The sequence below is a fragment of the Aquila chrysaetos genome, chromosome 19, assembly GCF_900496995.4.
Source record: "Aquila chrysaetos chrysaetos chromosome 19, bAquChr1.4, whole genome shotgun sequence".
Lineage (NCBI taxonomy): Eukaryota > Metazoa > Chordata > Aves > Accipitriformes > Accipitridae > Aquila > Aquila chrysaetos.
The window spans coordinates 24,134,524-24,161,763 of NC_044022.1; the positions used below are offsets into that span (position 1 = coordinate 24,134,524).

At 44.4% G+C, this 27,240-nt stretch overlaps 1 protein-coding gene across 9 annotated transcripts in view; it reads left to right on the forward strand.

Annotated features, from left to right (window-relative positions):
* The window catches only part of PAK1 (p21 (RAC1) activated kinase 1), a 76,580-nt gene that overhangs the window by 38,016 nt on the left and 11,324 nt on the right, over positions 1–27,240 (forward strand). For all 9 annotated transcript variants that reach the window (XM_030042852.1, XM_030042857.1, XM_030042858.2 and 6 more), the window contains 10 exons: positions 4,078–4,288; positions 9,423–9,523; positions 10,966–11,113; positions 12,207–12,244; positions 14,188–14,304; positions 14,636–14,810; positions 18,092–18,155; positions 19,083–19,131; positions 21,139–21,251; positions 27,072–27,189. In XM_030042852.1, the coding sequence (XP_029898712.1) occupies positions 4,099–4,288; positions 9,423–9,523; positions 10,966–11,113; positions 12,207–12,244; positions 14,188–14,304; positions 14,636–14,810; positions 18,092–18,155; positions 19,083–19,131; positions 21,139–21,251; positions 27,072–27,189 (1,113 nt within the window). In that variant the 5' untranslated portion in view covers positions 4,078–4,098. The remainder of the gene's footprint in view (positions 1–4,077; positions 4,289–9,422; positions 9,524–10,965; positions 11,114–12,206; positions 12,245–14,187; positions 14,305–14,635; positions 14,811–18,091; positions 18,156–19,082; positions 19,132–21,138; positions 21,252–27,071; positions 27,190–27,240) is intronic.

The following is a 27,240-nucleotide window of genomic DNA, read 5'->3' on the forward strand; positions in this document are numbered from 1 at the left end:
GCAGAAGTGTTTTGTAGGTGTGAAAGGAGAGTTTGTCAGGTCTGCTGCTCGACTCTGTTGAGGCTGGGGTAATCTAATTTAGCTTAATAGGCTTCAAGAGTTGGTGGGGAGGGGCAGGGAGCATTTGAAGGCCACCATAACTTGGCTTATGGCAGTCACAGGTTGCAGTATGTAATAAAACTTTTCATAAGTACTGTGTGCTGAAACAACTCAAACTTTCAATACTCCCAAATGGCTGTAGAAACAATAGTCCTGCATCACGACTATGCCTTCCTAATGGTGTCTGTGGGGTTTGGTTTGAGTGCTGGTATTTTAATATATATAGTAGTTGAGAATAATTGTGTCTGCAGCTAAAAAGTGTTCCCTCATCTGACTGCAGTTGAAAAGTTCATGTGCTGTTTCATTGCTTCCACCGTTCACTTAATCATATTATGGAAACATAAGATGAATTTCTCAAAGCACAGTCATGCTGGTGTGAAGAAGGAAGGTACTCAGTCCAGTGACGCTTTGTGTTCCTGATTGCGCCAAGCAGAGTGACTCACTTCAGTGGCATAGCGCTGATGTTACGCTGGCTGGTGAAGCAATTGCCTGGTGCACAGAATTTGAGCAGGGCCTACACAAGGGGAGTTGCTTAAAGCCTGCTTACGTGTGAATTGGCAGGAGATTATTTTAGGAAGAAGAGAATTTGCACAGTCAACAAGGCTATGGTGAGGGAGATAGCCACCTCTGTAACCACTCAGTATGGCTTCGTGCTCCAGCACTCAGCTTGACTGTAAAGCCCTGGAGAGGTGGGTGTAATTCTGTCAGGACAGGGTTTCCTCCACATACTTTGAAGCCAACAGAAGTTTAAAGTATAACCATGCTGAGTTTGGGGGTAGACTGTGTCTCCGTATCACAGTGGGAGGACTCGTGTAAGCAGGTTTTTGGTTTTCCCTTTAAATATGTAGTGGGAAAAGGCTTTAGGGAACCCTCTAGGATAGTGCTGCTATTACAGTGTATAACTTCTGTACAATCAGTTTCTCAGTTTTGTGAGTTGAAGGATTTCTCTCACCCCCCCATCTCCAAACAGATTAAATAGCTCTTGTAACTCCAAACATAAGACTTTGATGAGGAGGAGGGTATGGGTGCTTGAGCGATGGAGAAGAAAGGAAAGGGTGTACTGTAGGCTTTGCCCACATGAAAGCTGCAGTTATCAAATAGGTGTAAAACAATATTGTTTGTTAAACTACATAACTTCTGAGCAGTTACTTGCTCATTCAGGGAATAATGTAAGATAAACAAGAGCTTGTACTGCCAGTGTTTCTAGCCCTGCGGTAAAACAGTAATTCACTTGTGCTCTATCGTTTCTGACTGAGAGATTTTGAAAAACCCTTTTATATTGAAGAAACTGTGAGCAGATGTCCCTGGGGTTTTGCACTGGTGGAATTGAGAGTGAGGATGCTTGACATCCAGAGGTTATTCTTAGGTTTTCATGGTTGGGTTTTTTTTTTTCATTTTCTTTCTTTTTTTTCTTTTTTTCCTTATGTTCTTTTCCTTCTCGCAGCACTAGTCGAGCCTCTGCCTATCATCTGGGGGGGGGGGGTTCTTCCTCTTCTCACTTATTTTTCTCCAGCCTGGAGCCATGTGCTGCTCTGTTATCTTCCTTGTACTACCCTTCGGTCTAATGTTGCATCCATTCCCCAATACAGTAAACTTTACTCTGTTCCCTGCTTAGTCCCGTGCCTCTGACAGCAGGCAGCAAGCACCAATTCTCACCTGCTCACCTCTCTGCTCGGTGGGAGAGGGACAAAGCAGTGAGGCAGTCTCCCCTGCCATCTCAGCCATGCCTGCAGCTCCAGGAAGTCTGGCTGGTGGGGGGATCTTTGGATGCACCTTTATTCAAACCCCTGTGGGGTAAATCATAGTGTTGCAGTAGCACATGTAGTGCCTGCTCCTGGGGAGGGCCATTTGGCAGGCATAGAGCTGATAACATTCCTTTTCCTTCTGCTTCCCTATTTGCAGCATATTCCTAGCACCCTCCCAGCAATTTGCTTTCTCGTGGTTAAATAAGCATCAATGCAAAGAATGCAGCTCTTATGTGGCACTTCTGCTTATGCTGTTTCAAATGCTTTAGTTGTGCCAGTTCAGTACCAGCCACTGACACTGCGATGTGCAAAGCCCATCAGTGAGGCCTCAGTATCTTCATCTTGCACAAGATATGTATGCAGCAGTGACTGCCAAATTTACCAGTTGGGTTTTAGTTCAGACTTTTTTCCACTGCTTAGACAGGGAGAGTTGTCTTTTGCACCACTTCGTGGCTGGCACTCCAGCTGTCACTTAGTTCTGCTCTGTTTTATACTGGAGAATGGCATGAGGCTGAAGCCTGAGTGAAGGGAGATGCACAGGGCACATGCCAGAACACACCCAGACAAATGCACAGCTAATTTCCCCTCACCCCTCCCCAAATGCCAAAATTATCGCACCGTTAAAATCAATACCCCAAATGCTGTAATTTAAAATTCCATTGCATAGTTGTGTTGGGAGGAAGCAGCGTTGGGGTCAAACCTCTTACAAAGCTCCCTGTGTGCAAAGGCTTGTCCAAAGCCTTATGGGCTGCGCGGTACTGCCAGCCCTCCCATTTAAGAGCAAGTGTGAAGAAACTGGGAACAAAAGAAGTGGAGGGAGAAGGTTGAGCTGCAGACCAGCCACAGCTTGGCAGGTGACAGCTAGGGAACTGCTGCTTTCAGCAAAGTCTAACATACTGCTGCTAAGTGCCCTCTGTGGGCAGCATTTGCCTTTCTTAGCTCCCTGCAGCTGCGAGAGCAGTGTACCCTGGGTCCAAATCTTGGCAGTTATGCTGAGCATCTGTAGCTTGGCCAAAGAAGACTGGCTGGCTCGTGTGTGGTTGTAGGACTGCGGTATGGCTGTGGGATCTGTTTGGAGTGTGACCGACCCAGTGTGGTTCCTCTGAGCCTATCCTGTGGAAAAGCAGCTCCCTGGAAGGCAGCAGTGATCTCGGCTTTGTAACTGGACATCTCACTTGTGGAGAGCAAACCACTTTTGACTTTCTGCCACCCAATTATTCGCCCTGAGTGAAACATCTTACTTTACTGCTTGTGAAATTCGTAAAGCGGTTGATCTGCTTTTTCCACCCAAACAGAAACCGTTCCTGCTTTGGTCTTTGTTCTGCAGTTAACTCCCAACTTTCTCTTGAGAACATAATGCAGACGAATTCCAGTTTCCAGAAGGATCTCGCTGCAGCCAGGCTGTGTCTGGAGTAATGCTGATCTCATTTGGGTGGAACAAGCTAGTTGTTGCAGAATAATCTATTACCCTGTTCCTAAGCTTCCGTCTTTAAGTCCGCACAGCAGGGATTATTTACTTAAGGATTTATGTGTGTGTTGGGGATCTAGTTTTGTTTGACCCTTCCAACAGAGCAAAATGCAGTCAACTTTCCGGCGGTTTGAATTGCGCCTGAAGCGTGCCGCTACTGTGGAAAGCCCAGGGCCAGCTTGGGACCCACGAGGGCCGTGGCGCTGCATCTGAGACGACGTGGGTACAGCTCTGCAGCTTCCCGGCCATCTCTGCCTCTGAACCAGTTCAGCAGCTTTTTAGCAAAGGAGCCTGAGCAGCTGCATTGAAACTCTGAGTGCAAACTTTAGTCTCTCTGTATCATGCTGTGCTGGAGACTGATGCAAATCTTTTGACATAGTTTTCAGTGGAACCAGCATGGATCTGAGAGGTCTTACAAGCTTGGTAACTTGTTGGCTCCTCTTGGGTATCCCTGCTCTTTGCTACCTCATATTTATTGCTCTGCCTCCCCACCCTGCAGTTCTACTCCAAGGTTTCCTTGAGAATTGGCTGTATCCTGAAACAGGCTTTTCTTAATGATCAATAATGCAAACACTTGAACACAGTCTTGTTAACAGAAAAAATTTGGAGTTTAAGTAGAATTTGTTGCGTTGACGCTCGGTCTGTGTTGATACGAGGTTACAGGCTAGTTTGCAAATACCTGCTTGTGGTTTATTTGACAGTGTATGATTCTAGTTTACAAAAAATAAACAAATAAGGCTTTTTATTTCTTTTTCCTATTCCTAGTAACGGCCTCTGCAACTGAAGATGTCTAACAATGGAGTTGAAACAGAAGACAAACCGCCTGCTCCTCCGATGAGAAATACCAGCACTATGATTGGATCAGGAAGCAAAGATGCTGGGACTTTAAACCATGGCTCAAAACCTTTGCCTCCCAATCCAGAAGAAAAGAAAAGGAAGGACCGATTTTACCGTTCTATTTTACCAGGAGATAAAAGTACAGTAGTTCGTCTCTTCTTATAAACCTCCTGTCTGAATGTTGCTCTGAAAGACCTTAGTTGAGCACCTGATGCTTAGTGATGGTTTAGGTTTTAGAAAATGTTGTGTGTTTGTTTCCTGCACAACTGTCTTGGTCATTCTGGGGTACATAAGGTGCTGGCTGTAGACCTGTTTTTTCTAATGATTAATCCTGCCACATTTAATCCATCCTGCTTACTCTGTTTTGTGCCTTTTTTTTTTTCTTTTTTTTTTTTTGCCTTTTTTTTCTTCCCCTTAAATTACAAGAACAGTGTCCCTGAAAACTGGGACTAGCTCTACCACCTCCCAGCCTGAATTTTCCTTAATGGTCTTGAAAATTATAAATTTTTGTACCAATTACAAGCTGGCCATTTAAAGCTGGCATTGGCAATTCCTTTGGTGGGGAGTAGGGGGAGGTCTTTTGCTCGTTTGGTGTTTTAAGCAGCAAATAATTTGGGTTAAGCACGACTAACAGCCCATCTCCTGCCAGGCCTGTCATATGTTACTGCACGGTCACTTACTCTGTTCTAGTGTTTGGGTCAGGCATTGTCTACTTGCTGTTAAGAATAATCTGTTACTGCAAATTCTTGTACATTTCTTGTGAACTGGAGGATTTTTCTCCTGTTATAGGGACTGTGACAGATGGAAATGGAGATAGGAACTGTGAACTGTACATGAAATTCTAATTTTTAAGATCAGGATATTTAAAAAACCTCTCTCTCATTAACCTTTTGAAGTGATGTAAGAAAAAAAATATCTCCATCCCCTAATATGTGCTGGTTTCTTTTTATATCTGACCTATTTTTTGGAGTTCCTCTTTCTAATACCTCAGCTTTTTGTAGAGTCTGCATTGCAATGGTATCTGGACACTGGGTAACTGAAGGCAAGCCTCGGTATCTTCAGCTTCCTGGGCTTCAGAAGGGACGCTGCCTCCTTAATTTTTATTTGTGAAAAGACTAATTGGAATCATAGTTTCACTGCTTTAAGTAAGCAAGATGTAGGTTCATTTTCTACAAAATATTGCAGCATTCATTATTATTATTATCTGATACCTTTGGCAACTTTGAATTGTTTTACAGATGTGGATTTTTGAATCTGCAATCCAGAAGCCCATGAACTCAATGTTAAAAGTTTGCCAGATCTCGGTTAGAACTTGCCATTATGAGTATTAATCCTAAAAAGCTGCAGGATTTTTGTGTTGGCTTACTTAAGGGAGTGGGGTTTTTAAATCTCTAGGCTCAACAGTTGCAGAGAACAAAGAAATCACCTGAAATGTATAAGAGAGTAAAAGAAATACAACCTGAAATGCTAGTTTGAACTGGATTTTAAAGGAGAGCTGCAAAAGTGAATGGTTTGGGTAAAATCAGCAGACAGACTGCCACTGATTTGAAGATGCCTGTGTTTACTGAAGATTGGCCAACGTGGCAGATGCTTCAAGACGTGAGAGATTTCTGTTTAGCCAAGCCCAGCAGAGCCTTCTGTTGCAATACACCTGCCCGAATGGGAATGGTTGCTTCTGTCCTTTAATTCCTGTTGAGTAAAAAATACCTTTAACACTGTCACCTTCACTTCAGATTGGTTGATTTTCATCTTATGAAAACTTTTTCTAATCTCACGATGACAACTAAATTCCCAGTGCCTCCTGCTGCTTAAACATTAATGAAATTCCCAGGTGTTCAGACAGTCTCTTTGGTTTGTGCCTGAAATAATTTGGGTGTCATTTGTTAGTTTGGCTGGACTAAAAGGGAAGTTGGTTTCCCTTCAGTTAGAGGAATGTAATTTTGGGCAAATTCATGATCTTTAGTCAGGGAAGCCAGTGATTGTGTTTAACATCTGCTGGGGTTGCAAAGAGTCTGCAAAGATTTGAAATGCTCAGCGGTTAATTTTGCTAGCAAATACGGACCTGGGCTTTTATACTGTAGTCTGAGAGCTGCTGAAGTTGATGCTGTCAATCCCTTCAGAGAAGTGGTAGCTCTTTACTCTGGGCAGGGAACAGTGCTGGAGCAGGCACTTTACGAAGGATGGGTGGGAAAGATGGTGAAGGGGTTGTGCTAATATGCAAAAGTGCAGCTCAAACATATGGAGTCCTGCTGTGGAGCAGGTGACAGACCTGTTGAGAGCTGGTGGGTCCAGATCAGAGGGGAGGCCAACAAGGGGGGGGGACACCTTTTACAGGTTGATGAGTCAAGGTCAGTTCTAGCTGAAGGTGCTTTGGAAAGTGTCTTTTCCATTGTGCTACCCCTGTGCACAAACAGAGCCATGGTGTAAAGGACACATGGGGCTTAAATCCTGGGCCTCGTACATGTTTGTACACTTCCCATTGAGCTGTGTCCCCTTGCTAGGCTGTTCTGGAGGTGTCATGCTGTTCTTGCAAAATTTAGGATGTAATTTATAGTCCTGATTTCCTCTGTCCCAGCCTAAATCCTAAACCTGGTATTTAAAAAAACCTGTCAGCTTAATACTGGGTGAGTTCTATCCAAATGGATGCAGAGCTTATGTGACTTGTTGCTTTCAACAGGAGTTGTGAACGTCTGAAGTTTCTTGGGTGCAGAGCTCATCAGTGTCCTAGTTGAGGGTATGAATTTGGCACATTTAGCTCCTCTGAGCTTTGCTGAGTTCAGCTGCAGCTTTGCACGGAGGCAGGGTTTTACCCACAAGGTGACAGTTTGCAGTGCCCGGGAGCCCTTTCTGTGGTCACACAGGGAGCACTTCACACAGCGTTACCAGTGGAGAAGACTTTTCTCATCTCAGTATGCTTCAGGATGGGCTCACAGGCTTACTTCATGGTGGGATGTCGTGTTTCCTAGTTGCAGCTCAAGTTGCCAGAGCATCATAAGGAAACTTTATGGGTGGCTCTTGTAACAAGGTCAAATGTGTGAGTTTTTGAACGCTACAAAAGGCAGTTATGTTATTAATGGTTTTAATACATTTAGGCTTTTATATCTGTCAGATTTTGGATCAAAAGCTTCTGAAGTTCATTGTCCTCCGAGACTGCTGGAGGAAAATCTCTGAATTCATGTGCCAGCTTCATGTGTGTTCACATGATGGTGAATTCATCTGGGTGCTATAAAGCCCTGAGTGTGGCAGGCAGGCAAATTTAAAAATGTGTACAGAGCAGTTATGGTTTCACCTGCTGTAACATTATTCCTAAGGCAAAGTGATTTTTAGCATGATTTTGTGGCAGCTGTCCCAAAGGGTTGTTGAGTGTCAGGGAAAATGCAAAGGGTTGAGATGCTGTAGGAAATGGTTGCAGAAAACGAAGATAATTGGGAGAACATTAACTGCTTCAGAGATATGAAAACAACATAAGTCATAAATGCAGAAAAATCTCTTCCTCTTTCTATATTGCAGTGTAGCCATACTGAAACTCTCTACCTATGTGTCGAACATGAAGAGAGAGCTGGAGTGTTGATGTGACAGAGGCCATTATATTATTTAATCAGTCACTCCAGAACTGTTTTTATTGCTTTGTATAGCTGAGGGTCATTCAGGCCATCGTCTCCTGCTTTGTGTAAGTTAGCAGTCAGCAGCCATCTGGGTTTGCTGGTTGAATGGATGGTGGAACAGTTGGTTGCAGAGAAGTTGGGATTTTGGTGTGTGGCAGGAAACTCAGGCTGTCTGAATGTAGAACAAAAAACCACCTAAGTGTATTGACTTCTGGATAGCAACTTAATGCCCTTAAGCATTCAAATCTACTGTGGCAGTTGTCCTGGACGTGTGTGGGTGTGCATCACCCGTGCAGCACTCTAGCATAGTGGTGCTAGTACAGGTGCCCTCTTCTTCCTCACCTGAGTGATGGGCTTCTAGGCTGAGCTGACACCCTGCTCTTTGGCTTGGAGGAATGGACTGATCCTGTAGACAGGCCTATAGAATATGGTGCCTCTGGCTCTTTGCATCTCTTCTCTTCTTGCTTTCCATCCACCACTAGTGCATACAGCTTTTTCTGTATACCTGCTGGATGCAGCTGCTTGTTCCTTTTTTGGCAGGCCTCCGTGCTGCAGATGCTCACCATCTGCTAACCAGCAGCTGCTTCTGTCTCCTCCTAGCTTCCCCCTCTGTGATGGCTCCTCCAGCATTGCAGCTTTCTCTCCTCCTTCCCCTTGGCAACTCTGTGGCTCTTCTGTGATTCAGCTTCCCCCATCCCCTTTGTTTGAAAGAGGGATCGAAAACAATCTGTTTCGTCTTCCTGTCCCAAATGGAGCATCTGATTCCTTTCTTCCTCCGCAGTTACTCTGTGCAACAGTAACTCTGTAATGACACAGAGAACAGTGCCAGAGCTGGCACTGAAGGAAACAGGATTTGGTCCTTTGGGGCAAGCCCTGACCATCTCTACACAACTAACCACCAGCAGTGTCTTAATTGCAGTATTGGACATTAGCCTCACGGGTTTCTGAAATACCTGGCATTTGTCATTCATATTGCCAAAAGTGCACTGGGGAATGTCAGCCACGAAACAAATTCTGTTTGGCTTTAGATAAAAAAGGTAGCAGCTGGGAAATGTTTAGTCACCTTCTCCTGGCTCTGCTTATTTTATAACTGCAAGCAGCAGCAAATCTGAGTCGAACATGGTTCTTCCTTAAACTGATCTCAATTTCTTGAATACAGTAAATATTAAAAGGAAGGTAGAGTCCTTAATATGTCATGAATATGGATGATTCCATAATCCAAGGCATAATGATAATCTTGTTTGAAGACCTGACTTTAAAATTTACAGGGTGCATCTGCTTTGATTTATTTCCTTTCCTGTATCTTCATGATTTCTGCTCCTCACCTGCCAGATTCTGCCCTCTTGCTCTGTGTCTTCAAAACTTGTTATTAAAACCACATTTAGTTCATCTTGTGAGCAGAAAAATATAAATGGTTTTGCTCATACACGATTTTGTAGCAGAAGCACACATGTTATATTTCGTTTTCTTCATAAACTCTGTTTTGAGGAGGTAGGTGGTTGCTCTTAGTGAGGGAACAAAGTTTTTAAACCTGCTGTTTGTCTGCCCCAGATTGAAATTCTATGACTAGCAAAAGGGGGGGTTGATTGGGTAAGTAAATTGGAAGTTATTGGTGAGATTTTAATTTTTGATGGATTTGTGGATTTTTGTTGTTGTTGTCTCTTCCAGCCAATAAAAAGAAAGAGAAGGAGCGGCCGGAGATCTCCCTCCCTTCAGACTTTGAACACACGATTCATGTGGGGTTTGATGCAGTCACGGGAGAATTCACAGTAAGTGAATCTGGAGGAAAAGAGAACTGTGTGGTTTGGCTTATTGCTGGGAGGAGCCAGGACCCATTAATCTTTTATATAGTAATGCTGGAAAGGCTATTACCATCATCTAGTTTGATCTCCTTTGAAACACAACTGCAGAGGTTACCCACTAATTCCTGCTGAGAGACTGTTTGTCAAAGTTGGCACATCCCAGGAGCCTAGGCTGCCAGCAGACTTTTCCTTTCCTGTTTTTTTGGCTGATGTGGACAGCAAAACAAGGTATATCTCTCCTCTGTTCCCCCCGCCCCCTTCTAGAGCTGGATTAGGTCTACAGCATAGTCTGTGTCCACCAAGTGGGGCTCTGAGAGTTCCCCTTTAGAAGACACACAGCTGTGCTTAACTACTTATGGCAAAATATGTATGTGCTGTCCTAAGGCTAAATGTCAGATGCTTTTATGTTTTTTTTTTTTTTTTTTTTATTGGCATGCAAAATACTATGAAGACAGAGTTGTATTTCATCATATTATTCTTCTTAATTTGATTACAAGATAGTATTTAATAGCAGCAGCTGTTGTCTGTGAACAAGCTGTTTTTACCTGTCTTTAATACGCTTCTTTTTCAGGGACTTTGCTCTTCTAACCTTTGAATCACGTGTACAATTGTGTTTTGCATATCAGCCTCTAGACTTGCCCAGGTTAACCTAGATGTACCAGTGGGTCAATACCTGAGTGGCATATCCAGCCATCCTTTTGAACAGGGAGGATAACTTTATTGGTGAAGGATCCCAGTCACTTGCCACTTCGTGCAAACTGTTATTCTTGGTGGTGATGAAAGGCACAAGTCTGGTTGTACTCCAGGTGTATTTATTTTCTGGCTGAAATGATGTCCCTGTAATGAAATTCGGAGCTTCATACATGACGTTAATGTCTCTGCTTTCCCAGCTCTGGTTACAATAGGCACCAAACTGCTATTATCAAAGAACTCTAGTGTGACAAGAAGACCCAAATGAATCTTGCATGTCCATTGTGCTAGGTGCTATACAGTGTATGTTACTTCTGTAGTCTTTCTTGGATATATGTAAATATGTGTATACCTGAGCATAAAGGGTTTGTTGTTGGTTTTTGTTTGTTTGTTTGTTTGCTTGAGGCTTTTCCTGAACTGCAGCATTTGGGTCTGCTCCTTTCTGGTTTTTGAGTTTTGGTCTTCAAAAGACCTGGGTCTCACTCAGAGCCCCGTGAGCAGAGTGGCATTTGCACGTCCATGTAAGGAACGTGTGACTTGTAACACAGGTGTTGGCTAGGAAGGTATTGATCCACCGCCTCTTTTCTTTTCCTCTCCTCTTCTCTTTTCTCCCTATTTCTGTCACAGCACTGCATAACCCCAGAAACTGTGGCAGAACTGTGGCGGCGGGTGTGTGTGCTGTGAACCACTGTGAGCTAACAAGGTACGTCTCCCCACAGGGAATGCCGGAGCAATGGGCACGTTTACTGCAGACTTCCAACATCACCAAGTCGGAGCAGAAGAAGAACCCCCAGGCAGTGCTGGATGTGTTGGAGTTCTACAACTCCAAGAAGATCTCCAACAGCCAGAAGTACATGAGTTTCACAGGTACATGGTGATCGTCTCATATGGTTGTTTTGTCCAACCAGTAACTCTGTCTTTTCAAGGAAAATGTGAATGAGATTCTTTAGCTGCTCAAGCACCTCTCTTCCTTTAAAATGCTGTTCTGTTAATCCTGATGCCCAGCATAGCTGCAAAAGAGGAGGTCAATCAACTGGCTAACTCCCCAAAACAGATAGGTTTTCTGAAACTTATAGCCAGCATCTGGAAGGCAGATCCCAGAGTGTTGTTGCTGGGTTCCCAGTTATGAAAATCCATGGAGAAAACAGGCAGCTAAATTTTGCACCAGTTTCGGTTTCCACCATGGGTGTGGATGTTGCTTTGTGCATGCTTGGGGTGAGGGTCCCTCTGCTCCCATGTGCTGTGATTGAGGAATACGCCTGCTAGGTGCTTGATAACTGCTGGCTGGATTCCTCTGAAAATCAAAGCTGCTAAGGTTTTGTGCCTTCTTTGTATGGATTACCTGCCCAGTGGAGGACTCCGGCAGCCACCACTCCTTTTCCCTTTCAACTCTAACTCCCTCCCTTTCTAAATATTAATCCCTGCTTTGGTTCTTTTTAAGAGGATGGAGCCATGTCACCAGAACTGGTATTAATTAGGAATGCTCCAGGCAGGGATAAAAGCACAAATCTTCCCCATGTGTGCCTGGATAGTCAAACAAGAAGCCTACCACTTGATTCATGGGATCCTCTGTTGCTATTCCAGGAAGCTTAGGTGGCCGAGACTGAACATCTTGCAGGTCTTGGGCTAGCTGCAGTGCCTCTGCTGGTGATTTAGCCCATTGAAAATATTTTGTGTATATGGATGGAGGAGAGTATTCATTCAGGTGTTGCTCTGGGAAATTCCACCCTCCTGCAGCAGGGATTTGGGGCCCCTGCATTTATCTGCAGAATTTTTTAACCTCTATTCCCATATCTGCCAGGTGTCAGCTTGTTCTGGGTAGCTGAAGGTAGTGCCTAGGTTTGGGAGCAGCCTTTCTTCCTGCCCCTTCCGAAGGGAGCTTGTCCCTTTCCCCTCTCCCTGATGCTGCTGCATTTACAACTCATTTATTTATAACGGTATTGCTATCTGCCTCTTTCAGATAAATCAACAGAGGATTACAATTCATCTAATACATTGGTAAGCCTTATATTCACATTCTGTCTCGAGTTTGGGGATTTAAAAACTTGCATAAAGTAGTTAACTACATGTAAACTTTTGGTTTGCTTAGTATTTTAAAATCTGCACTATATATATTTGTATATTGAATACATGTTTATAAAAACAAGCATGCTCTTTTCACTTTTTTTTTTCTCAACTGAGGGAGAATCAGGTAGGCAGAAGTAGTTTTTAGTAGTGAATAGAAATTAGTGAATTAATGAATAGAAAGGGTTCTGTTTCCATAGAAGTCAATCTGTTCCTGTACATAGAATTTTATAACTGCTCTGCTTTCAGGTTTTATGTCTCTAAACATCTGTGACATAACAAAGTTTAATTACTAACCTACAAGGTCTGATTGACCAAAACTAATGTTGATTAGTGTTGATTAACCAAACTAATCTCCAGCAGAAAAGGAAGTAAAAGGTTCTCTTCTCTGCTTGACCTTTACTCTGTCCTTACTAGGGCAGGCACCACTCCTGTTTGCTTTGTTAGGAGACATGATATGTTTCTGCATGTGCATGTGAAATGGAAGAAACAAAACTTTCAATTTGAGATGATTCATAAAACCCCACAATTCCCTCATCTCTTGTTTTCTCACTGCCATGCCATTATCTAGAGTTGGCTTGTTCTGCTCCCTTCTGGAGGCAACACATTCAGGTCTGACTGTTTAGGACTCCCTGCAAAAAGAAAAGGAGAACGTTTCTGCTGTTGCTCATGATTACATGTCATTGTACGTCAATCCTCAGGACTTTAGAATATCTGAGGCTGTTGGATTTTAAAGTAAATCGTGAAGAAAGCAGTAGTTACCAGTCTACTGAGATAGCCTGATGTTTTTGGAAGACACTAGGTAGCCTTTAATTGTGGGGATATTCAGGAAATTCCCAGTACATCGGTGTTTTTTCTTGTTGCTTTTAACAGGTTAAGCTTTTGTGTTGCGCCAAGTGCACTTTAGCAATTATATGTCAGGATGCTGGTGACTTCAAGTATTTTAGGTTCAGTGAAATACTACATTGTTTTCCACCTCTTTCAGAGAGTACTTTATTTTAATACTTTTTCCCCTGCTACTCTTGGGGAATTGATGATGCACAAACAAAACTGGTCTAGTGGACTGAGGATCTCACCAAGTTTATTTTGAAATGTTTATAGTGTAAAGAATGCCATGAACTTCAAATCCAGTTTCAAATTTAAAAGGTTCAAAGTGACTTTAGTTTCTAATCTCAGTATTGCAAAAAATTCCAGATAATTTTTTTAATCACTTGTAAAATTTGATTTTTTTAAAAAAATTGTTATTCCTATTTTTCATAAAATTTTCTTTTACAAAGCAATTTTAAAAGGTATTTGAAAAGATTTTACCGGATTCTGCTTCCAAAAATCTTTCATTACTTAGTTCTCAGTCACAGTACCAAAGCTGGTGTTAACTTGACCTCCCAACTGTTAGAGAAAACATTAAGATTTTGATGCAAATTAAAACATTTAAAGACTGAAATGTCCAATCTGCATGATCCGGGTTTGAAGCAACCAGCAAAACAAAAAAGATGACGTAAATAGGGACAGATATTTCCAAACCCAGATGTTGTCCCCGGAATTGCTGGGTCTGCCATGTGGGTGTTGGGAAGGCACTGAGAGAACCCAGGCGGGTCTCAAGTCCTTGGGAAGAGGATTGCCATCACGCAGGCAGATGACAAGCTCTGTCTGAACAGTTGCGTTGGGCAGTGCTGGACTGCCCCTCCATTTCCCACAAAGGCTCAGGATCTTTGGGGTTTGAATTTTTCGGATATTGTAACTTGGTAGCCTGTTCTGATTATTATTTTTCCGCACTTGCTTCAATGCAGTCTCTGATAGGAGCTTAATACAATGTTTGTGATTTTGTTTATAACAAGCGATTGGGTTTTTATTTTTGCTATTTGTGTAACCACATGGAGAATGTGAAGGCTGTCTCTGAGACCCCTGCAGTGCCCTCAGTGTCTGAAGATGAAGATGATGAAGATGATGCAGCTCCACCCCCTGTGATAGCTCCACGACCTGAACACACAAAATCTGTGAGCAGAAATATTTCCTTCAGCCCCTGTCGCTGCAGTCACAGTTGGGTCTTGCCTGTGGCTCCTCATCCATGCTGCATGGCATGGTGCTGAGCCCTCCTTGGGAGGAGGAGGAAGGAGGTGGGAGCCATTCCTTCTGGCAGAGCACCTTCATATTATCACCTGCCTAGTTGTGGGGAGGACAAGAGAGTCCTTGCTTAGTGACATTAGTTGTTAACAAAGTAGCTACAGAAATGCATCCTTGACAGCAACAAGAACAATAACAAGATGAATAGAAGTGTTTGAGTCATCTGACTTGTATTAATATCTACATTTTTCTCAACAAAATTAGATATACACCCGCTCTGTGATAGACCCTCTTCCTCCTCCTACCAGAGATGTGGCCACCTCTCCTATTTCTTCTCCCTCGGAAAACAGCACAACGGCACCTGATATGCTGGTCAGGAACACAGAGAAACAGAAGAAAAAGCCAAAAATGTCAGATGAAGAGATCTTGGAAAAATTAAGTATGTCCTTTTTTTTTTTTTTTTTTTTTAATTAAATTCCAGGTCCTGCTGTGTTGATTTCTCAAAATCTTAATAAGCTGAAATGTTTTGACATTCCCATTTTGAGATCTCTTACTGAAGACATTGCGTTGTGACTGTGTGCCAAAATTAGGGGCAGATGTAAGAAGGGAGTATAAATGTAAGCTGAGCACCTGTGATGCCAACTGAAGTCCCTGGGGAATTACAGATCCTCAGGCTCTGCAAAACAAGCCCTGAATAAGTAGCATCTACTTAACTATGAAGTCTGAGATTGTTCCACATCTTGATATTCTGTAGCTCTGGAGCATGGATGATTATATTGCAATGTTAGACATAAGGTGTCTAAAAGATGGAGAGAAAATTAGTGCAATCCTGAGTTCACCTTCCACAATACCATGGTGTAAAGTGACATGGTTATTTTTAAGTGCCTTAACATCGTGTGAGTACCCAAATCAGTGGTGGTTTCTAAGAAAAATCCATCATGTCTCTTTGTTGTGTCCTAGTGTCTTTAACGGTCCCTACCTTCAGTTCAAGTGCTTCTCTGCTGCCTGGGTTATGCTGTGGCATATCCAGTAGCTGAACCAGCTCTTCTGTGCAATTGATTGCTATCCTGCAGCCTGGGCTGTTTTTTATTAGGGTAGAGCATTTCTCAGTCTTTGAACTACTAATCCTGTATTAATGACATACGTGCCTTGCTTGTCAGTTTATGTAAATTGTGGTAGCTCCCCTATGGTCAGGCTGGTCTCCTCAGTTGAGCGTATACCCTTAAAGGTCAGTATTTTATGAAGCAAAGACTAGTAGCTAGACGAGGGGAAAATTTAATCTGAGGGTATAACTTAAAAAAAATAAATTAAAATGGCATCAGTGTACTTCATTCCTTTAAATAAAGCCTAAATGGAATTGAGGGCATGTTAACTGGAAATGCTTGCTATTGGAAAACTTATAGCCATTGTTCCGAAACAGCAACTTCACTTAATTAGCAGGACCTTTGTAGTATTAAGGATTCAACCATTTTTGTGACCAGGTAGGGCAAGCAGGGACTGTGGCAGGAAAAAGGTGCTATTCTAATACAAATACATTCATTTCTGTAATGAAGAGAAATGTAAGTGCCACTCTTTAGGAGTGTCAGGTGGCAGATGCACCTTCTGACACCTTGCTTGCTCCAGCAAGTGGTGTTCTGTGCTGAACTGATTCTTTAGCGTTGAGGGGTTTCGTTATAAATAGGTGGGTGTGTGTGAAGTTCAGTGGCTGCTGTTAGGTGTCAGCTTCTAGATGTGGGCTAGTCAGAAGTAGGCGATGAACTTTAATCCTGTTGTAAACTGATGTTTTTCCACTGAGGGCAGTGGAGTTGTACTTGTGCAAAGACATGCAATCCTTTCATGTTTTGGTTTGACATGTGAATAAAATTACTAAAATCTTAAAGCATATATATGTATTTACACATACTGAAGATGTGCAAAAGTTAGAAGGAAGCCGATAAATCTCCACCTCTTAGCATTAACGCAGCATTGGTGCAAACATTAAAGAATCCTCACCTGACTTTTTGGGAGGTAGGAAACATTACCCCATTCTACAGATGACGGCATTAAACAGGGCAAGACTGGCAACTGCCTCTTGTCACTGCAGCACTGTCCTGTCACTGCCATGGGGAAACATTTGCCTCAGTCTGAACTTGTAGGATGTGTTAGGTTTTGAGGGAAAGTTTACGAACATTTGTTCAGAAATGCTTGCCCTCAGGGCAAACAGCACTGCTTCCACAATTGTACAGTGGGGTTTATATAGTCAGATTTCTCTCCCCGCCCTCCTCTCCAAACATGGACCATATTCCCTTGGCTTTGCCTCTGTCTGCCCTAAACCCTGTGGGTTTGGCTGCTCTCCAGCAGCATCTGAAAATAGCCTGCTCTTACTCTGCTTGCTACTGGATTTCTTGGCCTAGTGACCACGAGCAGTTTCTTTGCCAATATACATCTGTTTAGGCTCAGCCCTAGACCCCTGTGAAAGCAGCACCATATGTTGGCAGCTTAAGTGACTTGCAAACACCAACTCAGATGCAACTCTGCGTCCCTTGATCCTATTAGCCACCCTGGTGCTGTTAGAGAGGAGACTTGCTCCCAGCTAAGCTCTAGGAATTGTTGGCTCTGATTTCTTTAGCCTAAAAAGGGTGCGATTCCTGCCTGCCGTAGGGGTATTATGAATATCAGTAAATGTTTGCAGGGAGCATTGAGTTTCAGTGATGCTCCTTTTGTGAGTTTCTCCAGTTTACCCTTTGGCAACCCACCATACAATTCACAGGAGTCCAGCACCTCTATGCAGGCTGCCCACTGCCTGCCCTTGGGCTGAGAGCTCCCTCCCCTCATACAGAAAACATTGTGTTCCTCGTGAATACCAAATCCACCTTGAGCCTGAGTGGCCCTTCACCACCTCGTGTTGCAGAACACCATGCAAAGTGCTTTTCCCTCTGAGGGATGCAGTAATACGCTCTCATCTGGCTGAACAGCCACATTAGGGGGGGAATGAGCTGAGATTGCCTCGAGTTGCTCTCCAAAACCAGAGCAATGCTGCAGTCGCATGGCAACTGCTGCTAAATCCTGTGCTGACTGTTGGGTTCCTAGAAAAGCAGCTGAGCGTTGCCCAGGCCAGGGGGGGTTGACTCTGAAGGGTCTCTCCATCTTCCCCCCTGTGTCTTGCAACCCAGTCATTGGGTCAGTAATGGCTACGGTCGTGCTGGTTCAGAAATGTCATAACTACTTTTGTTCTGCCAGAAATTTGTCATGGTGTAGGGAAATCTTTGGCTAGATTTGCAACAGACTGTTGGCTCTAAGATAAATGAGGCCCTGGCCTCCAAATTCAGAGGACGTTGCAGTGCAGGGGCATCTTAGGTCATCCAGTGTGTTGAAGCTGGCAGTGAGTTTTAAGTTGCAGGTTTCCAGCAAATAATTGTACTTACATGTGTGAGGGCCATGTGTCCCCATCCTTTGCCTCGCAGTGTTCAGTCACCAGCTGCTAGTGAAGGTTAAATGTGCTTAATGTCTGTGTTCCACCATTTCTGAAGGGAAAATACCTGTGAGAGGGGCATGCCGCAGCTGGTGTGTGGGTAAATAACTGAGGGCTTGCTTGGTGTTTGTGTGCCTCTTGATTTCTGGCAAGTGGTTCATGAGGCTCGGCAGAGCCCGCTGTGGCTGTGGGGCTGCTCTTCAAGTACAGTTGGTTCTTATAGCTATACGAAAAAGTACTTACAAAATCCTCTTGGGTTTTTTTTGTAGGAAGTATTGTGAGCGTGGGCGATCCAAAAAAGAAGTACACGTGTTTTGAGAAGATTGGACAAGGGTTAGTATATGCTCCTTTTCTGTCCTATACCTTTCCTTATGCTAAGAAGGAAGCACTGAAACCAGGCTAAGTTAGTTTGCTGGGAAAAGCTGTTGGTAATGCTTTGGAGAGTTTATTTTGTTTGGTTGTTTTTTTGTTTTCTTTTTCTTTTTTTAATTCTGATTGTTTTGGTGGGTTCCAACCCCCTCAGCTCTTCTCCTTTTCCTGGCAAAGTCCTGAGTCACAGGGAGCGGGTTTTTTGTGTGATTGTGTTTTAATATAAGAAAATATGTCATTACATGATCAGGTTGCTAAGTATAGCTGCAAGCAGGGAAGGAACTGCTTATTTTCAGCATGCAAGACAATCTTCAAATTACAGATTTGCTTTCTGAATTAACTGTCCTCAACGTGGGTGTTGCGCCCCTCTTAGCAGGGTAGGGGGAAAGTAGGCGTTGTGGGAGAGGCTGTAGTGAGGCAAATCACTGAGAGATCTCCTGTCAGCTTCTGTGCTGAGGCTCAAACTCGAGTTTCCCTCACTACAAATGCGACATTTGTTTACTTTAGCTGATCCTATCTGCTTTGTAATCACGTTGGGCAGTCTGCAAGCCAGGGCAGTGCAGTCATGCCAGTTTAAACGGGATCAACTCATGGTCCTACAAGCTGTGCTAAGTTGCTGGTTTAGCAGCAAGGGTTTAGATGAGCATAGTGTCCCTTATTAGGAGTCCCTTATTAGGAGCTTTGTTCCCCATAAATTCTCTAGCTTCTGTTCCAACAGCAGTCTTGGCTCAGAAGTATTTCAGATGAAATTTACCACTGGAATTATTGCATGAAAAGGAACGGGACTGAGAGCGCTTCAAAGAGACAAGTGGGAAGAGGCATGTGTTAAGCTCTCAGTCTTGCTATGAGGCACTAATAAGTGGTTTTTTTTCTTTTCTCTCTTTTGTTTAGAGCCTCGGGTACAGTTTACACAGCAATGGATGTGGCTACAGGACAGGAGGTAAGTGCTACGAGAATACCACAGCAGTGGATTTTTGATTGTGTCCTAAAAGTTCAAGTTGATGCTACAAAATAAAGACAGTCTTTCAGGGGTTCATGACATCTTATTTTTAATGAGGTATTTATTTCCTTACTAATGAGGCATGGATGAGTGGTCTGAGCAAAGAACTGGAAAAAGTGATTTCTTAAGTTTTGATTCCTGAATCATTTCATATTTGTAAAGACTCTTTCTGTGACCACAAAGGCTAGAAGCAAACGTTCGGACTGGACAGTTTCTCAGTAGAAATTTATTTCTTTATCCCCATATTAAGTGCACCCTCAGCAAGTTTGCCGACGACACCAAGCTGTGTGGTGTGGTCGACACGCTGGAGGGAAGGGATGCCATCCAGAGGGACCTTGACAGGCTTGAGAGGTGGGCCTGTGTGAACCTCATGAAGTTCAACAAGGCCAAGTGCAAGGTCCTGCACCTGGGTCAGGGCAATCCCAAGCACAAGTACAGGCTGGGTGATGAGTGGATTGAGCACAGCCCTGCAGAGAAGGACTTGGGGGTATTAGTGGATGAAAAACTGAATATGAGCCAGCAATGTGTGCTCGTAGCCCAGAAAGCCAATCGTGTCCTGGCCCGCATCAAAAGAAGTGTGGCTAGCAGGTTGAGGGTGGCAATTCTCCCCCACTACTCTGCTCTCGTGAGACCCTACCTGCAGTACTGCGTTCAGCTCTGGGGCCCCCAACTTAAGAAGGACATGGACCTGTTGGAGCGAGTCCAGAGGAGGCCATGAAGGTGATCAGAGGGCTGGAGCACCTCTCCTATGATGACAGGCTGAGAGAGTTGGGGTTGTTCAGCCTGGAGAAGAGAAGGCTCCGGGGAGACCTTATAGCAGCTTTCCAGTACCTAAAGGGGGCCTACAGGAAAGATGGGGCGAGACTCTTTAACAGGGAGTGTAGTGATAGGATGAGTGGTAATGTTGTTAAACTGAAAGAGGGCAGGTTTAGATTAGATGTAAGGAAGAAAATCTTTACTGTGAGGGTGGTGAGGCACTAGCACAGGTTGCCCAGAGAAGCTGTGGCTGCCCCATCCCTGGCAGTGTTCAAGGTCAGGTTGGATGGGGCTTTGAGCAACCTGGTCTAGTGGAAGGTGTCCCTCCCCATGGCAGGGGGGTTGGAACTAGATGGTCTTCAAGGTCCCTTCCAACCCAAACCATTCAGTGATTCTCTTTTATATGCCTTCTGCTCCTTTGTTTCCTACACTTACACTAGTTGACTTGCGTAGAAATAGTTCCTGTCCCACCCTTTGCCCACTTGCTTTCTGCCCTTGAATTGAGAGACAAGGAATGTCTGTCTGTCTCCTTTTTTTTCCCCTCCCGAGTATTGAAAAGTGCTCTGCGTATTGCATGCATGCATAATAAACTAGTAGTGACGGATATGCAGTGTCTGTGGAAATGATTATTGCTAGATGGAGAATTTTTAAAGAGGAAGGTGTATGCATTATTCCAAATATATTTATGGAAGCCTGCAGCAATGCACATCTACTTTGCATTTGTACAATGTCAGGGTTATCCACCAGTAAATTTCATAATTGTGCTTTTTGCTGAAACTCCTTCACCCCCTTTTCCAGTTCCTGAATCGTAAAATCATGGAATGGTTTGGGTTGGAAGGGACCTTAAAGATCATCTAGTTCCAACCCCCCTGCCATGGGCAGGGACACCTTCCACTAGACCAGGTTGCTCAAAGCCCCGTCCAACCTGGCCTTGAACACTGCCAGGGATGGGGCATCCACAACTTCTCTGGGCAACCTGTGCCAGTGCCTCACCACCCTCACTGTAAAGAATTTCCTCCTATATGGACTGGCTGCGGGAACTCACAGAGTTACTAAATGGCTGAGCAACCTGTGATGAAAAAGTGTTTTCCCACTTCAGGTGTAGGTGGGACTAAAATAATCGACACTGGTATTGGCGGGTTTCTAGGGGACTCCTGTACTAATGCTTTACTTGGTCTTTCCTCACTGAAGGTTGCAATCAAACAGATGAATTTGCAGCAGCAGCCCAAAAAAGAACTGATTATTAATGAAATCCTTGTGATGAGGGAAAACAAAAACCCCAACATTGTCAACTACTTGGACAGGTATGTCATGATTTGAAGAGTTCACAAAACGACTCTGGAAAACACTTCCTTGTCACTGTCTTAAGTGATCCTGGCACAGCTTAATACAGGTGTAGGACAACCTTGCATTGTTTAATGCATGTGGCAATGTTGGGGTGTGGGTGGCTTGGTGGTCTTTCTCCATATCCTAGGAGAAACAGGTGTCTGAGTTGGTATTAGTGGGGTATTTAGGCTCTCTTTAGAGATGCTGGCAGCAAAGGCAGTAGCAGTATGCTGTCAGGACTCTGTTTTACAGCTCTCTCCTTTGCCAAATTTGACACAACAAGCCATTTCCTTCCTGCTACTAGAGAAGAAATAGAAATTGTTTGAACTGTGTTATTTGTATTTGCTTTCCTCTTCCTCTTCTTTCCTCTTCCACTGAGCAATACTGGCATTCTGCTTGCGGAGGAGCAAACTCCTTCCAGGGTTAGATGGTAATCTTGTCTCTGTGGCTGTCCACTGAGGTTTTCTGCACAGTAGCGTAACAGTGATGGGGTGAATGACATGCAACGCATAACCAAGCAAGGCTCCTTTCTTGTGGGTGTGAGAAAGAGAGAAAAGGAGACCTGGTACAGACATAAGAACTCTTTGGAAGGCAGAGGGAATGGGGTTATTCCTTGCTCAGAGCTGGGCTTTTTGTGCCATGCTGTGGCACTCCTGCTCAGTTTTGGATATTTTATGTCCATAGGAGACAGCTCCTCCTTGAATCCCTGCTTCTCCTTACTGCAAGAGCTGCACCTCATAGCTTATCTATGTACAGACCTGCTCTGCTTGTTCTTGAGCTGATGTCCCTTGGACCACAACAATAACAGAGCAGAAGCAAGCAGCACAGTGGCTTCTGTGCTGAGTGTAAACTGTTTTTAAAATAAATATGTGTAGCTGTGAAAATTCTGGTCACTATAGCTCAAGGCAGTAAAATGCCCAAGTCTGCAAACAAACGTGGCTGTGAGAGCTCTTCCCCACAGGATGCTAATGCTGTACGTAAGAGTTATAGTAGTAGTGTAGCTGTCATCAGCACTTCGGAGGTTGACTGCTTCAGAAAGAGCAACTGGTAAATGTGCTTCTTTGGGGGTAGGGAGCTACCTTTGAAAGTGTAAGAAATTCTTGCATCTCCCCTGTTTGAATTCCAGGAAACAGTCACAATCTGTCAGCATTGAAATCTGGGGTGTACTGAAAGCCCAACAGGCAAAAGCGTTGCATGGTGGCTTGAATTCACCTTCAACATAACATTGGTGCATTGTGTCAAGCCCGCATCATTGACCTTATGTTAAAGATATAGCTAGTTCCAGTTGAGCTGCAGCAGGATTTTCAGTCTGCTGCATTCAACATCAGAATCTAGTGGTCCTGATGAACGACGGGTTTGGCTTATTGTAAAGAGTGCCAAGATATGGTGAGCTGCAGGCTTTAATCCTGGCAGCTTATTTTTTTTTTTGAAGGTGCAATGGAGGGATGTGACCTAGAATGTCTTTTGGAAATCTGAGAGAGTATTTGCACACTTGTTTGCTCTGCATGTATATCAAAATCTTATCAGCTGTTTCTTTATCAGGTTTCTTTAACAGGCTTTTAATGTCTTTTAGCCAAACAAAGTACTTGTATACTGCAACATCATTTGTGATGCTGAATTTATATGGTGCTGTGTCCTATGCACGGCTGTAAAGAGCTACTTTGTTGAACTCTGCTTTGTTGAAGAAAGTCTGCTCCTGGAGTTTTGTGGAAGGGGTGTGGACCCAGGGAAGTGACGCTGGGCGGGTGCTCTCTTAGAAAGAGCAGAAGGTTATCATCTGGGTAAAATGAAACGAGTGGTAAAGAAGACTTAAGAATTGAATCTGGGCTGAAACTGTTTGTTTCTCCTGGCTGATTAGAGGCTTTGTTTTGGCAAAACTGTTTGAGACGCATGTTCCTCCCATTAGAGAGAGCATCGCTGAGTACATGCACTTGCCTTGTCTAGCCAGTACATCCCAGCTGTAGGGTAGCTGCACGTCCTGCTCTCTTGTTCAAACTTCCAGCAGCAAAAGCTGCTGCTTTTGTCCTCCACTTTCTCTTGCTAATCTTTTTCAGAGGGATTAGCTTTTGTTTGAGTGCTGCAAATGGACAGAGCGGCAACTAGGGTGAACATGGGGCTTCTTGTGGCTATTACGCCACTTCAGCTTTGCAAATGGAGGATCCTGTTGCTGGGGAGCTGTGTCCCTCCTGCCTCGCCTAATGTGCCTTTTTGCTTCCTGAGTGCTGAATTAAGCTGATGTTTGAACGCTGCATGCTGGATTCTGCCTACTGCTGTTGCAGAAGGAAATATGAGGAAGGATGTTCTTGCCACTGTGGGACCTGGTTTCTTTTTTGCGGTTCTGTGTTTGACAGCATCTCCTCTTCTGGGTCCCTAATGAGAGCTGCAAGATAGTTATCAGTATAAACCAGCTCTCTCGCTTCTCTTTGACTCAGCTCCTGCCCTTATGCAAGGGTTTCCTGTGCTTTATCCTCTCTTAACCTGCATGGCCTGCTTGCTGTGGTTAAGAGGTCTGGCTGGTTTACTGTCCCCCGCAAACATCACTGTGCAAATAGTGCATTTATGCTTCAGACAGCTTTGCTGCTGCAGTATAAGTGACCAGTGTTGCACGAAGGTGTGCTGTGACATTTAAGATAATGACACGGCCCAATTCAGCTGTACTTAAGAGCTGAATTTAGAAGCATCCGGCTCTGAAGACAGTGACCCTAGTTTTCCTGTGCAGACAAGCAGCTGCTTGTGCTGAGTTACCTTCTGGAGGTGCCAGTTTCTTTCTACTGTGTGAAAGAGGCCCTCGCTGCCCTGCTTCTAAACTCGGGCATCTAAACACAGGCATCGGATGCCCAGCGTTAGGCAAAGTAAACTCCCGCCCTTTGGTTTCTTTTCTTTCTGAAGAACTCTCCTTATCCTGATAAACTCCACAAATCCTCACTTTAAGTGGTAACCACTGTTACCCTCACCCCAACCCCAAACTCAGCTACGGCTGGAAAGTCAATGAATAAAGCTGAAGATGTACAACAGTCATGGTCCAAGAAAAGACTGATTTCTTTCCAGGCTAGCTTCATGTTTGCGTGTTGGAGGCATGTTACTGGTGCAGAAATCTGTAAGGAATGATCTTGCTCTTCTGGGCAAAATTAAATTTTATGAAGTTTATCAGTAAAAAAGGACTATGACTGACTGGTGTGTGTTTTGAAGGGCTTGGTGGACAGCTTCCTAAAGGTATCTAAGTGGAAGCTGAGGAACACCTTACAGGAGCAGGCATTACCTGCTCTTGCCAATGGATGAAGAGAAGGCTGTAGACCACCTCTTCCTTCCTCAAAGACTTCCATCAGCTTGTTTTTACTGCCAGCCTTGTTTTGGAAGGTGATTGTGGGTGGCAAGGTGTGACACCATGCTATGCCTGACATCACATGGAGAGCAGCACGTAGGTGTATGGACTTCCTGGTGGTGTCTCCAGAACTGCTGAGAGTGGTTTTGAGTCAAGCCTGCAGAAGGCAGCTCCGTGACTAAAACTGGCTTTTGCTGCAGCAAGAAAGTGAAAAGACCCCCAAGATGATACCACCCAGTCTTGTGAAATGACATTCACTTGGTGGCAGCTAGTGGGGAGCCACCATTAATTCCACCTCCCTGCGTGTTATGTCAGATCTATCAATTATTGAGGTGCCTGGGTCTTGGGACATGCCTTTGGCTGCTCATGGCACAGGTTTGGTTCACAGCGTGGTTCTTGGCTTGCTCCATCCCTTTTGGCTGCGGAGAGATACCAGCTTGGTCCCAGCACGTGTAACCTGAGATTGTCACACAGGAGCGGTGGAGCTCATTCTGCACCCATCCTTACAGTCAAGTGGATTGGGGCTGCAGAGGGTGCTAGTGGCAATGAAGGGAATCATTGTGATGTCCAGGGTGACACTGATTTGTTGAGAGGGTGCTGATAAAATCTGGAGAGAGCCTGGCTTGGCAGAAGTGATGAAGAAGTAGCAACAACATAGGGGCAGGAAGGAAGGGTGTGGATGGAGTGACTTTCAGAGCCCATTAGAAGGTAGCTGACCCACAGAGTTGGCAAGAGTGCTTCTGAAAGCAGTTCTGCTGCTCCTCTCTCACTTTGAGGGGCTGCTGTGCAGGTGATACTGCTTTTGATGGAGTCTGTGCTGCGGGGGAAAAACTCCTAGTGCATCAGCTTCTGTTCCGTAGTGGAGTTGGAGACCTGTCTGCTCCAGGAGCATAGCCCTGTGTCCTTGGGCTCTGTATCCTGAAAGAAACTCCAGACTCTGCCTCCCTGCATAGTCTTCAGCATCACCAAACCAAGATATCATCTTTGTCTCCAATATTAAAAGCTCTCCGTAACTGTAACACTTCTGTCACACAGCTCAGGCTACAGTTCTTATTTTGGGGGAGTTTTTTCATCAGCTCAGGTGTTGGCAGTGTGTCCTTTTGGGGTCAAAGCGCACCTCCTGCCCACTCCTGTGATGTCTTACTCATCTCTGTCTACTTTCCATGCCAAGTTGGGCTTAATAACTTCTTTCTCCTTCACTGTTGCTTTCTAGTTAATTGTTCCCTAGAACCTGTCCTGCTTTTTGCCTTTGGCCCCTAGCAAATTCACTATTCACTCTTCAGTAGGGTCAGTGTTTCAGAGCAAAGCAAATGTCTGCTTGATGTACTCTAATGCCAGCAGAAGCTTTTAACTAGATTCTCTGCCCTCTCTCTTGACTCATCTGTCCCCTCACTTCACAAATGGGAGGATAGCCTAAGAAGGTGGGTTTTCAAGTTTTCAAGCTGATGATTCCTTCCTTCAGGAATGTGTCATCCTGATGTATCTGTCATGGAAGATTGTGTTGATGTTTTTCTAGATGGGCCCAAAAAGGCAGAAGTGGTTGGTCGTTTGGGCTGGTTTCGTTGTTTTTAAATGAGTTAATGCTGAAGTCTTCATACCAGGTCTTCTACTTTTAGACATGAGCGCACACACTCCCAGCGGAGAATTATATCCCAAATGGCTGAGAAAACTCACCTTCACCTCAGCTGTCTCCTCCCCATCTTCCTACAGGCCTTTTTGGACAAGACCTGCCATTTTGGGCTTTCCTTTTTTAAGTCTTTAGAATTGCTATTCCAACCAGCAAGATGTTCATTTGCCCTTATGAATGGTTCTGAATTTTTCAGACAAAACCCCAAACTAGTTTGGCAGCATAAAAAAGATTGAGGTGATTTTCAAATGCATGATGCTTAAAAAAAAAAGTCTTCTTTCTTTGTTGTTCACGGGCAACCATCCATTGTGTCACCCAGGATTGTCCCTGGGCCTAGGCAAAGTAGGAAGTTGCTTAGGACAGCAGGATGCCATCAGTAACGAAGCAGCCCCCAGCTACTTCTGGTGTAGGAGCCCTCAAAAGCCATGCTTGTGTGCCAAATGTCTGGACTGCACGCTTGGACACCGTCCTTGACTAGTAGCTCTTCGCCTTCTCTCCCAGCAGCAGCAGGAGTTGTAAGGTTGGGTGTCCATCTTAGTGTGGGCCCTTTCCATGGCAGAAAAATTCAGCCTTGCTTTTATGGCCAGGAAACTTGTAGCCTGCTCTGCCATTACCTCTCTTTGACTTTCTGTGCTCACCCTTCTCTCTGCTCATTCAGGTTGTGAGCAGATCCCCCCATGTACAGAAAGTACCACGGGTACCTGGTGCCCCAGTACTGTTAAATGCACTGCTCAAGCCTCATGGTTTCTCTGTACTTCTAAGGCAGCCTTAAAACCCGGTGCCTTCTGGCTAGGTAAACAGTGGTGTGCTCATACCTGCTGATTTTAAAATCTGGTTTTGGCTCCTCAGTTACCTTGTAGGAGAAGAGCTCTGGGTGGTCATGGAGTACTTGGCAGGAGGCTCCCTAACAGATGTTGTGACAGAGACCTGCATGGACGAAGGACAAATCGCAGCTGTGTGCCGAGAGGTAAAGTGGCACTCGTGCTCAGAGGGAGCTGTGATTGGGAAGGGGGCACGG